The 20751-nt window shown below is 38.0% G+C and overlaps 1 protein-coding gene across 3 annotated transcripts in view; it reads left to right on the top strand.

Annotated features, from left to right (window-relative positions):
- GXYLT1 (glucoside xylosyltransferase 1) overlaps window positions 1-20751 on the top strand; it is a 48066-nt gene that overhangs the window by 12918 nt on the left and 14397 nt on the right. Inside the window, exons 2-5 of one of the 3 annotated variants that reach the window (XM_060166535.1) lie at window positions 1140-1232; window positions 11177-11348; window positions 16896-17021; window positions 19981-20232. In XM_060166535.1, coding sequence (XP_060022518.1) covers window positions 1140-1232; window positions 11177-11348; window positions 16896-17021; window positions 19981-20232 — 643 coding nt within the window. Of the gene's footprint in view, window positions 1-1139; window positions 1233-5962; window positions 6120-11176; window positions 11349-16895; window positions 17022-19980; window positions 20233-20751 lie in introns of those variants that run through there. The other 2 variants (XM_060166537.1, XM_060166536.1) reach the window with 2 other exon arrangements.

Raw genomic sequence — 20751 nt, forward strand, 5'->3', positions numbered from 1 at the left:
GTGCTTGAAAACGGTGTCCATTTCAAGAAAAAACAAATTATAGTGTCACTTTTTTCCATTGATTTAAAAATTCTGACGTAGTTCTTCATGCAGTAGTATACAGAATAACTTAGGCAGGATTTTAAAAGCAACCAGTGCCTGACCCTGTCCTCAGGGTTTCTGATTTAACAGGTCTGGTGTAGGGCTCTCTGGTGATTTCATTGTACATCCTGGATTGAGACCCCCTGTCTTAGCCTGTTGACATTTGTGAGAGGTGTGATCAGAGATGTTGCAAATATGAAATTTCATAGACCTTTCACTGTAAGAACAGTAACTTATAATTGAATTAATGGTGATGGGACATGAGGTGACCTGGTTTAGTGACTCACTCTAACTTCATACTTGCTTTAGTAAACCCAAGCCTCCACTGTACTGAATTTCCAGCTAGACTCTTGTTTTGAAAAGGAATAACAATGAAAAACATACTTCTTGTAATGTGAGCAGTTGTTGTTGTGTATTTGTGGGGTTTTTTAGCTCCAACCTGCAATCTAAGAAGAAAGTCCACATTTGATCCCCCATTTTAGCTTGTGAAATATAGTGAAACTGAGATGTGTAGGTAATGAAACTGAGCCGTGAATATCAACTTGGTCTCTTATTTCCAACTTAAAACACGATACTTGGTGTTCTAAGCTTGGATTGAGGATTAATTTAAAAGCATTTAAAGATTCTCTCTTTCCTTTCTACCAGCATTTGTGGCTTAAATTTTGCTTCAGAATAAGCAAATGTTTTGTTTGGCAGAATGGATTTTATTCTAGGGGGGATATGTGCAGTTAATGAAGGAAGGAAAATTTTAGAAGTATTCCAATATTTTCTATGTCATCTTAGGAGGAGAGCTTAATATATTAAGAGCATTCATGACTAAAAAATGTTTCCAGTCTGTGGTATTTTTTGCCTAAAGGTTTTAAAGTTCTATTTAAAGTAGTGCTACCCTAAGTAAGGGAGAAATCAATTTCCAGAAATCTTCAAGTTACCATAGCAAGTTGGGTTTGCAGTTTTGTTGCTGTAAAATAGAACAGTAAGTTTTTATGTTATTGAGTAAATTCCTTGTTAGTTTTAAGCCAAAATACTCACATAGGACTATTTCTGTCTTACTCTGTTAGGTGTAAAGATTTCTCTCTGTGTTACTGGAATCCCTATTGGATGCTGCCCTCTGATGTTTGTGGAATGAACTGCTTTTGGGAAGCGGCTTTTAGGTAGGCACTTAATATTTAATTGGTAGATCAGTGTAGGTAAGATTAGATAGTAGCTAATAAATTTTTGAGTGTAATAAAAATGTGGTCATATGGTCATAAAAATGTTTCTTTTCCTGTAATATTATTATACAAGTAAATAATTTGTTTTCTGATTGGGTTTTCTATTCTTTTTTCCCACTTTGAAGTAGTTATGACTAATTTTTTAATACATACTGTCTATAAAATGATCTAAAAAATTTTAAAGATGTTACTAAGATAAACCATTGTTCTTAGGACAATTTATGATCAAATTTTAGGTAACAGGTAATGAAGTGGTAACCAGATAATAAAGGTAGATTTCCACTGACATTTACAGACATACAGCATTTATCTAACTTAAAGCTGGTATACTGAAAAAACATTTTGTAGGCAGATGGAGACAACTGGGGAAGGATTATATTGGTTATGAGCAGAGGGATTGAATATTGGGGAATGGGAGGATAAAGATAAGTGTTTAATGAAGGAACAAATGATATGACATTGTTTATTGGCCCTTTTTTAAAGTTTTTGACTAGTGCAGCTTTGGTCACGTCTCTGGACAATGAAGGCATTGGATTGACTGACTCTCAGGTCCCTTCCTGCTCTAACCTTCAAGGAAGGAAACAAGTACTCGTAGGAATGGGATATCAGACTCTCTGAGATAGTAGCAGGGGAGAGTGAGGCTGTAGCCTAAAGTGCCCTTCCCAAGAATAAAATTTCTTTATGATTCATTTGAATTTTAATTCTACTCATTGCATTTGCCAGGCACAGTGCTAGGTGCTAAGAATCAGACTGAGTCTGGTTAACATGGCCCCCTCCTTCTGGAGCTTACATTCTGATGGGAGCTTCACACTAGTCAACCTGAGACTCTAGTAGAGGGTGACAGGTTATAGCCACAAAGATGGGAGAAGCAGGTGGGAGGCATCAGGGAAGGCGTTTTCAAGGGAGTGACTGCATGACGAACAGGAAATTAGCCAGGCTTAAGGACAAGAGGTGACATATTCCAGGTGGGAAGAACTGCATTCTTAATAAATATTAGTAGTGTGTATTTTTAAATTCTTGTATTCCCAGTACATTATACATCCCATGGACAACTGGGAATGAATCATTGAAATCACATATTTTAATTGTATCTCATTGCTATGGAAAAGATTGGATGATTGAAATTCTAATATGGGTCAGTCGAGTCAGATTATGTAAACTTTTAAAAGCTAACTTTTTCAAGATAATCTTACCATTCAGCTTGTTCATAATTTTGGAGAATAGGAGCTCCATATTTTTCATCCTTTAAAGAGTTTTCTAGTGAATAGAGTAATGACAAGCACCACTTAGCTATCTCCGACCTGACATAAATCTGCTCACTCTGGGAGCTGGGTAAGGTTGAAAGCCCCTGTATACTCCGATTTATACAACCCAGGCCCTTTCGTAAGTTACGGCATGAGTAATGATCTTCCTACCTCCTCTGCTGCGGAAGTAGCCCAGGGAAGTTGACCTAGTCTGAATCCTGGAGCCTCTGCTTAGTATTCCTTTTCTTTGAGTCTCTCCAACTCACTATTTTCCCAAAGCTCCCAAGTATTCCCTGGAAGGAATTACATGTGGATAGATACGTGACATTGTAAACCCTTGTGCTTTTTTACTCTCCTAAATTTGAGATTTTAAAAGTTATACTCTCTGCCTGTAATATTACATCCGTAGTATAAATCTGTAACCATTTTGTTACATGTATCATATCATTATGTAAAATCTCTTAAACTTAGTATGATCAGGCCACCCAAGATGGCTGTTCTCTTGCTCTCTGTACATCCCCTGCTCGACCAGTCCCTGCCTGACCTACACCCTACTCACATGACTGACCTTCCTACATACTTGCCCCTGCCCCAACTAGCGATGGTTCTGACCTTTAAATCAGAACATCTCCTCCATGATAGCTTATCAAAGGGATGGTGAGGCGCGTGCTCCTCTGCTAGTTTCCCTGGTAACCAGTGAGCCAACCTGAGGTCAGTTCTCCCTATAACTGATTACCCCTTCCCCCCGCCCCCCAGCAAACAATGCTGCCATGTCATCTGCACACAGTAGCGTGCTGCTCCAGGACCTTGCTTTCGACATGTAAGCTCCCCCATCCATTAAGTCATTGATGTCTCTGCTGGCCTGACTGGCCTCCTCTTTCGGTCTTGAAGCTGGGCAAGTATGGGGCTTGCAGGCCTGCATGCTGCAGCCTAACACTTAGTTTCTTACTTTGCTCTTGGGAATCCCTTATTTATTCAGTCTATTCCAATGTGCCGACAAGCTAAAGTGCTGTCCCATTGCCATGTCATTCTCCCCCTCCATTTCAGTATTTAAATAGCACCTCATTTTTGCCTGACTCTGCCCACCTGGGGAGGCTTCTCTGAAATCCCTCGGCTACCATTAGCTCTCCCATTTTGCCTGGCACCAGTGGGCCCTTATAACTGGCACCATTTTCTTCTCCCCAGACTTGTCCCAGCGTTTCCAATTTGAATTCTTTATGTATTTTGATTAGACTTCTCTGGGGGGTTATTTCCTCCCAATTAATTTATTATACAGTGATCATAAAATAACATAAAAAAGCCCAAATCGCCTCAATACCCACCGCAAGTGTTTTCGCCGTTCCTGTGCGTGTGCTTCTAATAACTTGTATCTGCATGGGTTGTCTGCCCCTGACTGCTCCCCGGTGGCGTCACAGCGCTCACACCTCTTCTGCCTCTTCTGTCCTTGAAACAAACCAAAGTCCCTACCGCAGCTTGCTTCCAGCCCCTTTCCTTCAAGCATCCTTTGTTTGTTCTTTCTCGTCACCAGCAAACATTTATGAGTATCTGCTGGCTTTACTTCCTTAAAAAACAGCAACAAAAAGAAGAACACCTTCACACCTCAGCCCGCTAGGAGCAGCACCCGGCCACCACCTGACGAAAAACCCGCTCTCACTGAAGTCACCTCTGACCTCGGAATTGTTCTTTGAGCCCTAATGTGCTTTCTTGTTACCACTTCCTCTTTCTTCCTTTCGACTCTGTCCGTCTCTGGCTCTTGTCGTCTCAGGCTTTGTTCCCGCCGCCTCTGGACTCCTCTCTCCAGTCCTAACTCCTTAGGACTCTGCTCTTTCTTCTGCTGCTCCCTGGATGGTTTAAGTGATACCTTCATTCCAGAGCTGTTCTCTGAGCTCCCGAGCTGTGTCTCCAGCTGCACGGTGGTGATTTTCGCCTTGCTGACTTGGCCTAGCCCCTCACACCTCCCCTCATCTGGGTTTTGTGTCTTGGTTCACGGTGGGCTTCCCACACGTCAGTCAGTCTGCAGTGACTTTTCCCGCCCGTCTCCTTTCATGCTGTTGCTCCTGCCGGCCTGTTCCTTTCTGTCCCTTAACTACCGTGGAATCACTTCCTATCCCGCCACTGTGACCTCCCTTCCGTGCCCACCGCTTCTCCCTTCTCTGTATCCTCCTAGTTACTGTACCTGCTGCATCTGTTGTGGTTGCGAATCATTACCCACTTCTGGAGTGTTGACTTCGCAGACGGACACCACGTGGTGTTCATTATTTAAGCCCCATTATTTGGCAAGGTGCTTGGCAACCAGTAAATGACTAGTAATTTTCCCCAGCAGTTTCAGACTAGGTTAGATGTTTGTGTAGTGAGCCCAGTTAGCAACCTTGATTGTTTTCTGTTTAAGCAATTACCATGCTTTCTGATTAAATCTTTCAAAAATCTGTCTTTTCACAACAGCTATAAATTGTGTGAGGTTAGGATTGTGGCTTTCTTGTTTATCCCCAGTGTCTAGCATGTGAAAGGAGTTCAAATATTCATTAAAAAGAATGGATATCACTTATGTTCTAAAAATTATACAGATTTAAGCCTGTACCAGCATTGTGTGAGTGTACTGGTGTCACCATAACCTTAACATTCATTATTGGGAGTTATAATTTTACCACTTATTAGAGTAAAATGGTAGCTTATTATTGATTTATATTCATTGATTATTTCTTGAATATATTTTTGCATTTATTTGGCTTTTTAAATTTTTGTTTGTATTTTCTGTATTGATATTTACCTATTGAGCTTTTTAATGCTTATTTTATGAACTCTTAGAATAACACGTTCTACCTTTGCCATTGATTACAAATATTTTCCTTATTTGTTTCATTTTTTAATTGTAGTTTTCTTTTCATTATGTAATCTCTTAATTTTAATATTATTATGTGACTTGAGCTTTTAAAATATTTGATCTTTCTCTCTATGATGGGAATTGATTCTCAGTTCATAGTCTGTGTATTTGCTACCTGAACTGTTATCTTGAGTGGTCCCATGCTAGTTTTAAGAGGTATATTTTTACAGACTATTTTAAATTATATTTTAACAATTAATACTTACAAAATGTTGAATTTTTAGATTTTTTTAATCCTTTGCATAAAACCTTGCAGAGTTTTTTTTAAGTATTATATTTTGTCCCCAGAGTGATTTATATACAACCTTTAAAGTAGTTTTACCTTAGTATGTTAATTCACCACAACTCTTTTTTTTATAGTAAGAGGAAAAACTTTTTTTTAAGAGCTACACATTAAGGAAATTATCATTAAACTGAATATAGTTTTCATTAAACTGAATATAGTTTTCCAATTTTGTCCAATTGCAAGTTTTTTTTGTTTTGTTTTGTTTTTTTGCGGTACGCGGGCCCACTATTGTGGCCTCTCCCGTTGCGGAGCACAGGCTCCGGACGGGCAGGCTCAGCGACCATGGCTCACGGGCCCAGCCGCTCTGCGGCATGTGGGATCTTCCCGGACCGGAGCACGAACTCGCGTCCCCTGCATCGGCAGGCGGACTCTCAACCACAGCGCCACCAGGGAAGCCCGCAAGTTTTTAAAGATAAGTTTGTGGCAGTTATTTTTTAGTTTGGGGAGATTGTTATCAGAAATTTAATCTGTTTACTTTGAGTCTGTGTACTTAATTATAATGCTAATTACTAGTCTAAATATTGTTATATGTTGTTTTCTTTTTTTTTGTTTTTTTTTTTGTTTTTTTTGTTGTTTTCTTTTATAGAGAAAACACTAATTTAATTATAGGCTAGAAGAACACACTGGAAGCTTTTGATGCTAAATTTTGATTAAAAAATTTTTAATTTTGATTAAAAACTTTAATGTTTAAATTTTGATGCTGTCTAAAAAAAGAAAAATTATTATTCCTTTATAGCAGAAATGTTACTTAAAATAAGTCTATTCTTAAGGCTTGTAAGTCTGTTTACAGTATTTGTATTAGAATTTTCATCTAAAACATTGTGTTAACTTTTTTTTCTGGATTCCTCCTCTCAGCTTTTTACTTTGATAAGTTTTCAAATCTACAGAGGTTATAAGAATAGCATAGTGAGCCACTACATACCTGTCACTAGATATTTACCTATTAGCAACATTTTGCCACTTTTTGGCTGAACTGTTTGAGCGACAGCCTAAATATTCAGCATGTATTGCCAAAGAACAGGGATAGTCTCCAGTACCAACATAACAAAATTGGCACTTTCAAGTTATTTAACACTGATAGAATGTTATATTTATATATATTCATATTTCCTTATTTTCCTTTTAATGAACTTTGTATCTTTTCTACCCCATTCAGAACCCAGTCAAGGAACAAGTGCATTCAGTTATTAAATCTATTTAGTCTTCTTTTTTCTAGAACAATTCCCAGACATATTTTTGAGGGGGGGACGGGGCAGGGAGGCGTGGTGGTCGGTGTCTTTCTTTCATGACATGATATTTTTGTTTTGTTTCGCAGAATGTTCCTTTATTTGGATTTGCCTGTCTCCTTAGGATTAGATTCAGGATCTTTGGCAGGAATATTGCGCAGGAGATCTTGTGCTCTTTGGGCGTTCTATGGGGAGGCATGTGGTGGCAGACAGTTAACATGATTGGTTGTTTGATCCCCTGGTTAAGGTGGCGGTGTCACATTTCTACACCGTAACAGTATCTTTATCCCCTTTGTAATGTGTGGGGATAATACCTTGATACTCTGTGGTTTTAGCATCCATTAATTATTCTTGTTCAAATCATCTATTGCAATAGTGAGTGCAAAATAGTGTTTTTTGTAATTCTGTCATTCCTTCTACATTTATTGGTTGGTATTCATCTTTAAAGGAGGGTTCCCCCTCCGCCTTACTCTTTATTTAGTATCATTTTGGACTCACTGATTCAGTTTTTTAATAGAATGTGTTACCAATCATTGCTGTCACAATTCTAGTCTATGCTCAGGCTATGCCAGATTTAGCCATGGGGACCCTCAGGTGTTACCTTTGAATTATCTGAAGCATTTCTTCTAATCATATATCTGTAGAAAAGTAAGTTATGACTTTAAAATGTCCTTTTTGGATAACGTTTCTTTAAATCCACAGGGACTTTCTCTTATTCACACTGTAATTAATATATAGCATATTTTTGTAGATCCTGACAATATTAACACCATTCAGTTGGGACCAAAATTACTTGAATGGCTACTTCCCTACAACTTCCTCGAAGGTTTTAGTTATCCCTTCCTCTAGTGTAAAAGCTTACTTTAGATTTCTTCGAGTTGCAGTTACTTCCTGTTCCTGGCTCTAGGGACAGGGTGGTGAGCAGAGACATCTTTAAAATATGTTTTGTCTTGTCAGTTTAGCTGTTGGAGTCTGTACTGTATATAATGCTTTTGCTAAAAAGGGACACATAACAGAAAAACAAATGCAATATTGTTGACAGTACTACTACTTTTATAGAAATTGGTGGAAGGAGTGCTAGCAGTGTGATTAGAACAAGCCTTTCTGCAGTGCCTGAGAGCAGGAGTCCCTGGGACTGACCTTAGAAGGACTTTTTTTCCTTGAAGAACATTTGACTTATTTCTCTTGAGAAGGTTTATTATACTTCTGTATGTAGAGAGTTCTGTGCCAAACAGCACATGACTGTTACGGCTCACTCTTTAAATCTCTAGGCTTTTAGCTTTGGGGCAGGATCTAGTTATGGCCAGTTAAGCAATCCGAGCCCATTATAGATTCTCAAATCTTGGTGCTTTAATGAGGGTCTTTGTACCCTCATGAGTAACAGGACCTGGAGGCATTTATCAGAAAGCTGAGACAATGGAGAGTTCTGTGAGATTGTTGTGTGTCTTGATTGCCTTCTCTTTTACTTGTGTCGTTGTGGCTTCCACTGCTTTGAGGTGAACTGGATTCATGTCCCCTTGTTTAGGTATAGAAAGTGTAGATAGTCTCCCCTCTGATAGGGCTCCAAAGTTATAAACTGAGGGGCTCAACCGAAACGAGGGGAATGGATAGAGGGTACAGACGAGGACGCAGGCACTGCTTCTTTCTAATTCCTGTCAGTGGAAAAGAACAGAGCTTTCAAAAGACCCAAGCTTATGCTGTACCTTATGAGTGAAAGAGGTAGCACAGCAGGTGAGTGGTGGAAGGCTAAACTCTGGTAAACCTGTAACAGAAGATGGTTGGATAGCTGGATAGCCATGTGCAAAATTATGCAGTTGTCCCCTCCTCAAACCACTCATAAAAAGCAGTTCCTGGTAGATTGATGTAAATTTTAAAGGCAAAGTATGTATCTGATGTTATATCTTAATTTAATGATAATCTTAATAACTTGATGAAGAATGAACTATCACCACCGCTTCTCGAATAGTAAATTCCCCTTCCAACAATACCACTTTTTATGTGACTTCTCCATTGAATACCATTAACAAAGTGGTGTAATAATGTTTAACTTCATGAATTATCCAGGGAAGGTTTCTTTTTCTTAAAAGCAGTTGTTGTTGTTTGTTTTTAAAGAACGTCATCTTTAGAATAATTGGCCCATTAGTCTGAATAAAGGGTAGGTTATCAAGGTATTGGGTTTCAGCCTCCCAGTTGAGGGATCAGGGAAGGAAATGACTCTTGTGTTTTCTAGGAGATAAGTATTCATGCTGAAAAACCTTTCTGCTCCTCTGCTGAAGGCTGACAGTTACCAGTAATTGTGTAGGTAAGAGATGTCCCATGTAAGAGAATTGAACCCATTTTCAGGCCTCAGAAACTCAGAGCAGAAAAGCGTCAGTTTCAACTGCTGTCCTTAAATGTCTCTGGGCCCTTGGCAAACAAGCTTGTTAATATGACTGAATAGATACATAGTAGATGCAGGAGCATGTTATATATATTCAGACTTTATCATTAATAGGATAAAAAATTAATAATTCCAAATGTTTAATGTTAAAACGTTAAGTTGTATGAATTTGATATTTAGGTGTGTTTTATATAGTCAATTGTTTGTATTTAATGTTATTTAGCATCATTTTCTGTTTTCTCATATCCTGGCCAGTTGAGGGACTACCCATGAGCAAGACCAAGATTTTCCTCAGGAAACAGTTCTGGGTCCACTCTGACACACGGACACATGAATGAATACTCAAGATTCCAAAGTCCTGTGCTAAGGAACATAACCATGATAATTTTAGCTTATAAATTTAAGAAAAATGATTAATCACCCATCCCTGCTACTACAAAATTTCAGTAATGGATACATACAACTATTAACGTTAAACAGTATTATTTGTAATCCCCTTATACATTTTACAGAAAGGATCTCTGTAACTAAAAATTCAGTTAAAGTCAAATTCGTATGTTTTTAGTTTTGGAATGTTTGTACTTCATAATACTTTAATGTGCTACTAGGTTGTTTTATGTTGTCTTCCACTCCTACATACCTTTAGCTGTCAGTTCCAAAAAGATTATTTTATGTCCTAATTACAGATGAGGTCTTTATTTCATATTGTAAATGTTAATTGTTTAATAACAATGCAGTCACACATAATTATTTCTGTTCCTTGTATGATGGTGGAGTATTACTGGTTCAGTGGTAAGGTGCTTGCACTGCTGCTCTGTGTTAGAGGTAGGGTCCAACATAGCCTAGGCTGATAACTGGGGTTTAGGAATCCTTCCTTCCTTCCAAAATGATGTGCTATGAGCGTTTGACTAGTATTTTTAGACCACCTCAGAAATTTTTACTTCTCACTGATTACTTGATAAATGGAACTGCACAGTAAAACAAAACAAAACAAAACAAAACAACTTATGTGAAGGAAACTTCTTGTAATCAGCATGGTTGAAGATTGGATATAATACTGAAATATTTGTGGGTGAATTTATATCTGGGTTTGCTTCAAAATGATCTGTTGGTTAGTGGAAGGGGCTGTGGGGAGGGGTTTTAGAGGAAATAAGAATACCTTTGAATGGATAATTGTTGCAGCTGAGAGATGGGTACATGGAGGTTTACTGTTGTCTTCTCTCTACTTTGGTGTGTTTGAGATTTTTTTTTTTAAGTAAAATAGTTAAAAATTAAATGGAAGACCTTCAAATCAGTGCTGCTCCCTTTCTCAAGTGGGGGTTTCCTTGAGAGAATTAAGCCCTAATGTCCTACAGCATCCAGAGTGAGTAGTGAATTAACTTCTCTCCCGTGCATCCAGAATGATGCTAGTTATGTACCATTCTTGGGGGAATGCGGAAGTGGTCATTTTTTGTGTTTTGTGGTTCCTGGTGAGGAACGTTAGCTGAGAAAGGCTGGTTGAGGGTATAGATATATATATATATGATTGATTCAACATTATACTGTTTTGTAATTTGATGTGTCTTTGCTTTTTAAATAGAAGGTTCAAACTTCAGGTTTTTTTTTTTTTTTTTTCAATTGAACTGTAGTTGATTTACAATGTTGTGCTGGTTTCTGGTGTACAGCAAAGTGATTCAGTTATATATATATTCTCTTTCATATTCTTTTTCATTATGGTTTATTATAGGATATTGAATATAGTTCCCTCTGCTGTACAGTAGGACCTTGTTGTTCAAACCTCAATCTTTGAACACGGTCAGAATACCATGTCGTTAACATGTTACCCTGTACTAACACTGTTGGAAAATGTGGTTTTCTTTTCTATCAGGTATAGTCTGAAAATGCAGCCCGTTGAGGAAGTGCACCTAGCCGTAGTTGCCTGTGGGGAAAGACTGGAAGAAACTCTAACCATGTTGAAGTCAGCACTTATCTTCAGCATCAAACCTCTTCAGTTCCATATTTTTGCTGAAGATCAACTGCATGATAGTTTTAAAGGCATAGTAAGTATTTGAGACTTAGTCAAGCCTGTATAGTTGAATATTTAATGGTATATATAGTAAAATGTTGTTGAACAAAAATATGTATTCTAGGGCTTCCCTGGTGGCGCAGTGGTTGAGAATCTGCCTGCCAATGCAGGGGACACGGGTTCGAGCCCTGGTCTGGGAAAATCCCACATGCTGCGGAGCAACTAGCCCCGTGAGCCACAGTTACTGAGCCTGGAGCCTGTGCTCTGCAACAAGAGAGGCCGCGATAGTGAGAGGCCCGCACGCCGCGATGAAGAGTGGCCCCCACTTGCCTCAACTAGAGAAAGCCCTCGCACAGAAACGTAGAGCCATACACAGCCATAAATAAATGAATAAAATTTTTTTAAAAAAAGGCAAAATTCCTTTAAAAAAAAAATGTATTCTGCAGCTCTGCCCTCTAAGAGTGGGGACTGTTCCCTGCTGCCACTTCCATCTGTACTTCCAGATCTAGGGTGTAAGAGGAAGACTTGTTTTTGAAAAGGAGTTAGGCTATTTAGAGTCCTTTGCCAAGCATGGAGGTTTTATTTTACTGACTATATAGTTCCAGGATGTTTTGACTGAGAAGTCCTACTTCTTAATTGTGTTCCCATCCTTGGCTTGAGAGTGCCTCAATCAGAGTGTGCACAAAGGTTTTAATTCTGTTTTGAGTGGAGGGAACTCTTAATTGACAATATGGAGGGAAGTAGCTTCTTGCTCTGGTAAGAAAGTTTCTTATTTTGGTTTTGTATTAGTTACAGTCAGTTTGGCTGTAATGGCAGAAAACCCAAAATAACAGTGGCTTAAACAAGATAGAAGTTTATTTCTCTCTTTAAAAGTAGGCAGTCTGTGGTATATGGCAGCGCTGTGTCTTCAGGGATTCTGTTTTTTTCTCTCTTGTGGCTGAGCCATCTTTAACTTAAAGCTTCTACCTCATGATCCAAGATGGCTACTCAAGCTCCAGCCATCACACTCATATTCTAGCCAACATGAAGGAGGAAGGAGTGAAGAAGGGGGTTCTCCTCCTCCTTTCTAAGGAAACTTTCTAGAAGTTGCACATGACATTCCTGCCAGTATCTCATTGGTTTCAACTTAGTCATGTGACCATATCTAGTTGTTTGTGTGGGTTGACGATATACCCTTTTAATCAGGACTGCCACATAACCTTAACAAAAAAAATTATTCTTATGCAAGAAAAGAACAGATAAATATAGGAGGGAGAACATATACAAAGAAGAAACTTCACCTGAAATCTCATTACCTTGTGTCCTGAGATGGTGGTGAAGAGGATAATGATTATCCCTGCACCATCTCTTATCTCTCTATCTACACTCAATTAAGCTGTCAAACTGATTTGGGTTTTTTGCTTGATCTATGTAGGAAAAGTGTATTCGATGTTTTTTTCAGGTTAAATTAGTTCATTTTGCATATTAAGTGAAAAACACTACTTGTGACCTCAAGTCTTAGATTTCTGCTAAAATCTTTGATTCCAAGAGGCTTAAAGCTTTACTTACTATTTTACAAGGAATGAAATTAGAACATTCTCTAACACCATACACAAAAATAAACTCAAAATGGATTAAAGACCTAAATGTAAGACCAGAAACCATAAAATTCCTAGAAGAAATCATAGGCAAAACACTCTTTGACATGAATTATAGCACTATTTTTTTGGATCTGTCTCCTAAAGCGCAAAGGAAATAAAAGCAAAAATAAACAAATGGGACCTAAGTAAACTTAAAAGCTTTTGCAAAGGAAACCATTGACAAAACGAAAAGACAACCTACTGAATGAGAGAAATATTTGCAAATGATATGACGAATAAGGGGTTAATATCCAAAATACATAAACAGCTCATACAACTCACCATCAAAAACAACAAACAACCTGATTAAAAAATGGGCAGAAGAACTGAATAGACGGTTCTCCAAAGAGGACATGCAGATGGACAAACAAGCACATGAAGAGATGCTCAACGTTGCTCATTAATCGTCAGGGAAATGCAAATCAAAACCACAATGAGAGGGGCTTCCCTGGTGGCGCAGTGGTTGAGAGTCTGCCTGCCAATGCAGGGGACGCGGGTTCGTGCCCCTGTCCAGGAAGATCCCACATGCCGTGGAGCGGCTGGGCCCGTGAGCCATGGCCGCTGAGCCTGCGCGTCAGGAGCCTGTTGCTCCGCAACGGGAGAGGCCACAGCAGTGAGAGGCCCGCGTACTGCAAAAAAAAAACAAAACAAAACACAATGAGGGCTTCACTGGTGGAGCAGTGGTTGAGAGTCCGCCTGCCGAGGCAGGGGACATGGGTTCGTGTCCCGGTCCGGGAAGATCCCACATGCCGCAGAGCGGCTGGGCCCGTGAGCCATGGACGCTGAGCCTACACGTCCGGAGCCTGTGCTCCACAACGGGAGAGGCCACAACAGTGAGAGGCCTGCGTACCGCAAAAACAACAACAACAACAAAAAAAAACCCACAATGAGATCTCACCTCCCACGTGTCATAATGGCTGTCTATCATCACAAAGACCACAAATAAGAAATATTAGGATGTTGAGAAAAGGGAATCCTCATATGCTGTTGGTGGACATGTAAATTGGTGTAGACACTGTCGAAAACAGTATGGAGGTTTCTCAAAAAATTAAAAATAGAACTACCATATGACTCAGCAACCACTCCTGGGTATATATTTGAAAAAAATAAAAACACTCATTAGAAAAGATACATGCACCCCAATGTTCATAGCAGCATTGTTTACAATTGCTAAGATATGGAAGCAACCTAAGTGTCCATCAACAGATGAATGGATAAACAGATGGTATACACACACACACACACACACACACACACACACACACACACACACACACACACACACACACACACACAGTGGAATGCTACTCAGCCATAAAAAAGAATGAAAATTTTGCCATTTGCAGCAACATGGATGGACTTGGAGGGCATTGTGCTAAGTGAAATAAGTCAGAGAAAAACAAATGCTGTATAATATCACTTATGTGTAGAATCTACAAATTACAACAAACTAGTGAATGTAACAAAAAAGAAACAGACTCACACTTAACAGAGAACAAACTAGTGGTTACCAGTGGGGAGAGGGAAAGGAGGACAGGCAATATAGGGGTAGGAGATTAAGAAGTACAAATTATTATGTATAAAATAAGCTACAGGATATATTTTACACCACAGTATATCCTATATATAGTGTGAGAATGTAGCCAATATTTTATAATAACTATAAATGGAGTGTAACCTTTAAAACTTGTGTACCTGTACCTTACATCTGTAACTTATATAATATTGTACACCAGCTGTACTTCAATTAAAAAACAATGCAGAAAAAAAGCTTTACTTACTGTTTTAAAATATTTCTGGTATCTGTACTTATGATATGTGCTTTTGTGATCTTAATCTTATTATCTGGATTGTTTCCTAAAATATTAACTGAGGAATTAATCTCATCCTAACAGTTCAGAGAATAGTAAGAGATTGCTACCAACTGTGGAAACCTTTGAAAATGTAATATAAAAGTAAAATAAATTTATTGCTTCATCTTATATGCGGCTTCTGTGTTGTCTTCAAAGCTGGCTGAGTTATTGCTTGTATAATATATACTATATTTTTAAACTTAGTTTTTCTTTAACTATCATGGTTAACTCTGAGACTGGTTTTGCTTTTGATGAAGGAGAATCAAATACTTTGTGGAATGTGCTTTTACTGCAGAAAAGATGATTCGATATTAGAATTTTAAGAATGACTAAGATTTCATTTTGAAGTTGGTATTGAAAGGATCTTCTTTTAAATTTATTTATTTATTTATTTATTTACTTATTTTTAGCTGTGTCGGGTCTTAGTTGCGGCACATGGGATCTTTCGTTATGGTGCCTGGGCTCTTGGTTACAGCGTGTGGGCTTCTCTCCAGTTACAGCACGCAGGCTCAAGAGCGCGTGGGCTCTGTAGTTGTGAGGCGAAGTCCCTTGAAAGGATCTTTAAGTGATTTATAAGTCACGCAAGGAAAATAAAATACTAGTGTTTGAAACTAATTAACAGATACATCAAAACAGTGTGTTGGAAGTAAAGTTATTCCCTTAAACTATGTTGGAAGGCATTGATTGTGTGTGTGTGTGTGTGTGTGTGTGTGTGTGTGTGTGTGTGTGAGAGAGAGATAGAGAGAGAGAGAGAGAGAGAGAGAGAGAGGGAGGGAGGGAGAGAGAGGGAGGGAGAGAGAGGGAGGGAGAGAGAGGGAGAGAGAGAAGGAAAGAAAGAGGGAGGAATTAATGTTTTTAAAAATCCCTTGAACAGGGACTTCCCTGGTGGTCCAGTGGTTAAGAATCCGCCTTCCAATGAAGGGGACGTGGGTTCGATTCCTGGTCAGGAAACTAAGATCGCACATGCTGCGGGGCAACTAAGCCCTTGCACCGCAACTACTGAGCCCGCGCACCACAGCTAGAGAGCCTGCGTGCCGCAACTACAGAGCCCATGCACTCTGGAGCCCACGCGCCACAACTAGAGAGCCCACATTGTCTGGAGCCTGCATGCCACAAATAGCTCACATGCTACAACTACTGTGCCCATTCACTTGAGCTCACACGCCACAAGTAGAGAGCCTGAGCGCCACAATGAAAGATCCTGTGTGCCGCAACTAAGACCCGATGCAACTGAAAATAAATAAAATAAAAATAAAACAATAAAAAATAGATATGTGTTGAGCATTTTAAAAAATTTTTAAAAAGTAAAAATTACTTGAACACAGACATAATTCAAAAAGAGATCATCTTCAGCCTGTTATATAAAATGCTTAGTTTTTTCTTCCTGCAAAAATTGTGAATGCTCTGTAGGAAATTTAAATCAACAATTCTGTTTAAGCAGCAGTGATAGGTAATACTTAAACTGAATTTGAAGCAATTCAGTGTCTTGAATTGCACTCGGGCTGCCAAAGAGTAAACGTGTTCATTATAAATTTTCAGATCAGAAAATCAGATTTTGCTTTTTGTAATGATTTTTTTTAAATCATTTTTTTAAAATCATTTATGTATTTATCAAAATATTTTATTACCAGGAATATTGAATCTATATAGATAAATATTTTCTAATCAGTTTTTCACATTGGTCTGACTTGGATTGTAAATATTTTCTGTTATATCATACATACTGTGGTAATAAAATTAGTGCTTAATTTTTCTGAGTTTAACTTGTTCAGGGATTGAGAGGATTTATACATCAGGTCAAGCTGATGGAGGCGAACAGTTTGTAAGGCTCTTTCCACTTTGGTTTTGTGGTTGATATCCTTATAACTTCAATTGTCCCTCAGATCTTTACGGTGGAGTCTTTCTAGCATATTGGAATGACTTTAAGATTTTGAATGGAAACAAAATGGTGGGAAAGAAGAATCTAACTTTCTCTTAAGTGTGTATGACATACAATGTATAACATCTTAAATTTTAGCTTTTGAAAAATAATCTGTTGGTTTATGATTTTGCAGAGAAAGAAACAAATCTAAACCGAGTTTTTATTTTTTATTTGTTTTTTTATTTTAGCTTAACAGCTGGTCATTTCTCCAAACATTTAATTATTCATTATACCCGATAACTTTTCCAAGTGAGAATGCAGCAGAATGGAAAAAGCTCTTTAAACCGTGTGCTTCCCAGAGATTGTTCTTGCCAGTAAGTTTTTTCTCCAGTGTTTTTTTGGTTTGTTTGCATGTTGCTGTTACACACACAAGTTAATGAAGAGTTCCATATAGATCAGTTAAATAAACACACATGTATGATTTTCCCTTTGAACATTAGAAGAAAGAAAAACTTCCCATAGAACAAATAAAAGATAGAATAAAAAAACCTCTGTTAAAAACGAAAAATGTAAATAATTTCTGTTGAAATACTATTTCTTACATTTTAATTGATTCAGTTGCTATAAACTTTCATCTCTAAGAAGGAGTTAGAGGTCATCAAGTCTTAATGGAGCCAAGTCTTTGCCAGGAGGAATGCAGTGGCAGGATCACCTGCCAGGTGCAGACTTCATTTATAATTTGGGAAATGAAGTAGATCATTAGATAATCATTTCTGTCTTAACAGCAAGCCAGTTCACCTTTTCTGGCTGATATTTTAACACAGACACAAAATTTGAGGCACGTGAACTCGAAGGGAAATGGGAACCATTTATTCAATGGGGCTGTTCTTTGGTGGTGGTCTCTGGTGATAAACCCTGATTATTTCTTTTTAATCTAAAAATATTCAGGGACTTCCCTGGCGGTCCAGTGGTTGGGACTCCGAGCTTCCACTGCAGGGGACACGGGTTTGATCTGTGGTCAGGAACTAAGATCCTGCAAGCCACGTGGTATAGCCAAAAAAGAAAAAATAAATAAAAATAAATAAAAATATTCAGAAGCCAGCTTACCTTTTCCATTTTGAATTGAATTCACTGATAGTTTTAAAATTCTCAGTAGTTGTTAGAACCACTGTAATTAAAATAGTTACGGTAGTTAGAAATACTGAGTTTAAGAAGCTCACAAGTTTCTGGAAGGTGAATTACTGGGAAGAAACTTAAGTTACTTGTTATTATTAAGTGGATTAAGGCAATTCTTAGTATATTAAGAATAGAGTTTATCAAATCCAGGATGTCAGTTAAAATTTAAAATTAAGTTACATTTTGATAGCTGAGTCTGCCTAACCAGTAGCTTTATTGCTGAGCATAAAAAATCTGGATCCTAGGATATCTTTCTCATTACCTGCTTTCATTGTAAGAAGCACACAAGTAAGGGATTAAAGGGGAAAAGCCTAAGAAGTTTTAGGTACTTAATGTAGGCCTTAAATTTTAAAAATTAACAAAAAATCTTATGTTGACTCATTGCAATGTTACATCATTTACTTAATAGTTTGAGTGCCTCTATTCTACCAAGTATCAGTAATGAAGGGCTGGGTATATAGGAATGAATGAAACAGATTGCTTGTTTTCATAGAGCCTGTTGTCTGATGTGGGAGGCTGACATTAAACAAGCACATTATGACATTAAATAAGCACAGATATGTCACTGAAAAACAATGATGAAAGAAGCATGAGGTTACAGTCATTGCTCTTCTGTTTTATTCTGCATTATTAACAAGTTTAATTGTTGATGTCTTGATAGGAAATTTGCCAGATCATTTAATGATGTAATCTGGTTAAATTCCTAAATGGAATTTGAATACTAAAATTAAATACTTGAAGCCTGTCAAATTGTCCTCGTCCTTCACTCTTACTTCTGCATCGTTTTAACCAGATCTAAGTAAATCGATTCTTCATTTTTCTAAGTAAAATCCTTTTTTTTACTAAGTTTCTCCTCTAAAATAGATGGATTAAAAGAACCAAGGTAAGCTCTGCCAACTCCTTGTTCCGCCAAAAGGAACCATAGAAAAATACTGACGTGGTTATTATTTAACCTTATGTATGAACTCCAGTTGGCAGTGGCTCCCAACAGTAACCCTGGAGCTTCCTGTAGTGTCTTCCTAGATTGCTAACAATACAAAAGTCTGTAAACACACATTTGTCTCATGGTACAGAAGCAAAATGTGGATATAAAAACAATTTCCCTCACTCTTCGCCCCGCAAAAAGAGAGAGGAACAGACATCCACATACATACATACCCTTTTAATTGTAGTCTTTGAACAAGTGAGCCTTCTCTACTCAGGCTCTGTAGCCAACTGTCAGATATTTTTCCCCAGCCTGATACTAAATCAGTGGGGGCATGGAGTGATTGCAGCTTCGTAACTGCTCACCTTCGTAACTGCAGGAGGAGGTAGCAGCTTTGAAAAGGAGCAGAATGAAGATCAAGCTCTTATCGTCTTTGTATTCTTAACCAAAAACCTTTAGGTTAACCTAATCATTGAGTCTTACTAATACACTGGGATAGGCAATACATTTAAATTCGCAGGAGTCACATTCTAAAGTATATGGGTAAGGTAGAAATAAAAACGTACCCTTGAAAATTCCTATAAGAGATGCATGTTGGAGGTTTAACGTCTCTCGGAAAGTGACATAGCGAGTCTTCCAAGACGAGTCTTGTCTTCGCCCTTGCTATGTGAGTGCACATTTTCTTCGATTTGTTGGGAGGTAGTAAGCTCAGAAATAAGAGCATGGGTTCTGGAGTTAGGTGGTCTGGACTTCAATTTTGGCTCTACCATTTGCTGGCTGAGCCCAGAATGAGGTAAAGGTGCTGGCCATTAGCGTTACAGGCTGAGGGGACGAGTTGAGAAGATCTCCATTTGTACTGATTAATTTCTGTATTTACCTCAGGAAATTAAGATTCGATATGTCAGTTCACCGAAGCTAATGTTATTTTCCATTATGAAAAACATTTCCACCCTAGTCTTTGAGGCTACTGCTTTTATTTTTCCTTCCAATTTTTAGTATTGAGTTTTTGTTCTGATTTGTTTTTATAGCTTTTCTTCTCTAAAAGTTAATTAAAGAGATTAGCAGACCATCTATATATGCTCTTGTAAAAAATGAGAGACTTGGGAAAAACTACTTTTAAAAATTAATGTCAATTAGTTTCTCTCTTAGGTATTTTTTAAATAATGAAAGCCTCTTTCATGTTTTATATTAAATAGAGTTACAGTTAATGATTCAAATATCTTTCCCCACAGTTAATCCTGAAAGAAGTTGACTCACTATTGTATGTCGACACTGATATCCTTTTTTTACGGCCCGTTGATGATATTTGGTCTTTACTAAAGAAATTTAATTCCACACAAATTGCTGCAATGGCACCAGAACATGAAGAGCCTCGAATAGGCTGGTATAATCGCTTTGCCAGACATCCATACTATGGAAAAACTGGAGTGAACTCTGGAGTTATGTTGATGAACATGACCAGAATGAGAAGGAAGTATTTCAAGGTAAGTCACCGATCCAGGTTAACTTATCTCTCTTTTCCCTCCATATTGTTTGGTTTCCAATTTAATTTTGCTTTATTAAAAACTAGATCGAGCTATTCAGAATTTTTCCACTTATCTAGAATAATTGAAGAAAAGTGTGTTCTTAGTATTCTGTTTATTAGAGCATTACAGTAGGTCAGAGCAGATGGTGTTACAATGAAGTAACAATGCAGCAAGTGTGAACATCACCTTCCTAGATTGGTATTCCAGGCAGGAGTTGTCATTTTGTAGTTGTGCAGCCTCATAATACTTGAATCTAAAGTGTGGTACGTCTTGGGGGAACACAGATTGTGGTTAAGAGCTAAGAACCGTTGGCTTGGTTCAGACACTGAGATCTTGGGTAAGTTTTGAACATCTCTGGGCTTTGATTTCCTCATCTGTGAAATGGGATGATAGATAACAGTACCTATGTCATAGGGCTTTTGTGAGGGTTAAATTAGTTAGAAGGGAGGCTAACACATAGGAAATGTTGGCTATTTT

Source organism: Lagenorhynchus albirostris, chromosome 11 (genome assembly GCF_949774975.1).
Source record: "Lagenorhynchus albirostris chromosome 11, mLagAlb1.1, whole genome shotgun sequence".
NCBI lineage: Eukaryota > Metazoa > Chordata > Mammalia > Artiodactyla > Delphinidae > Lagenorhynchus > Lagenorhynchus albirostris.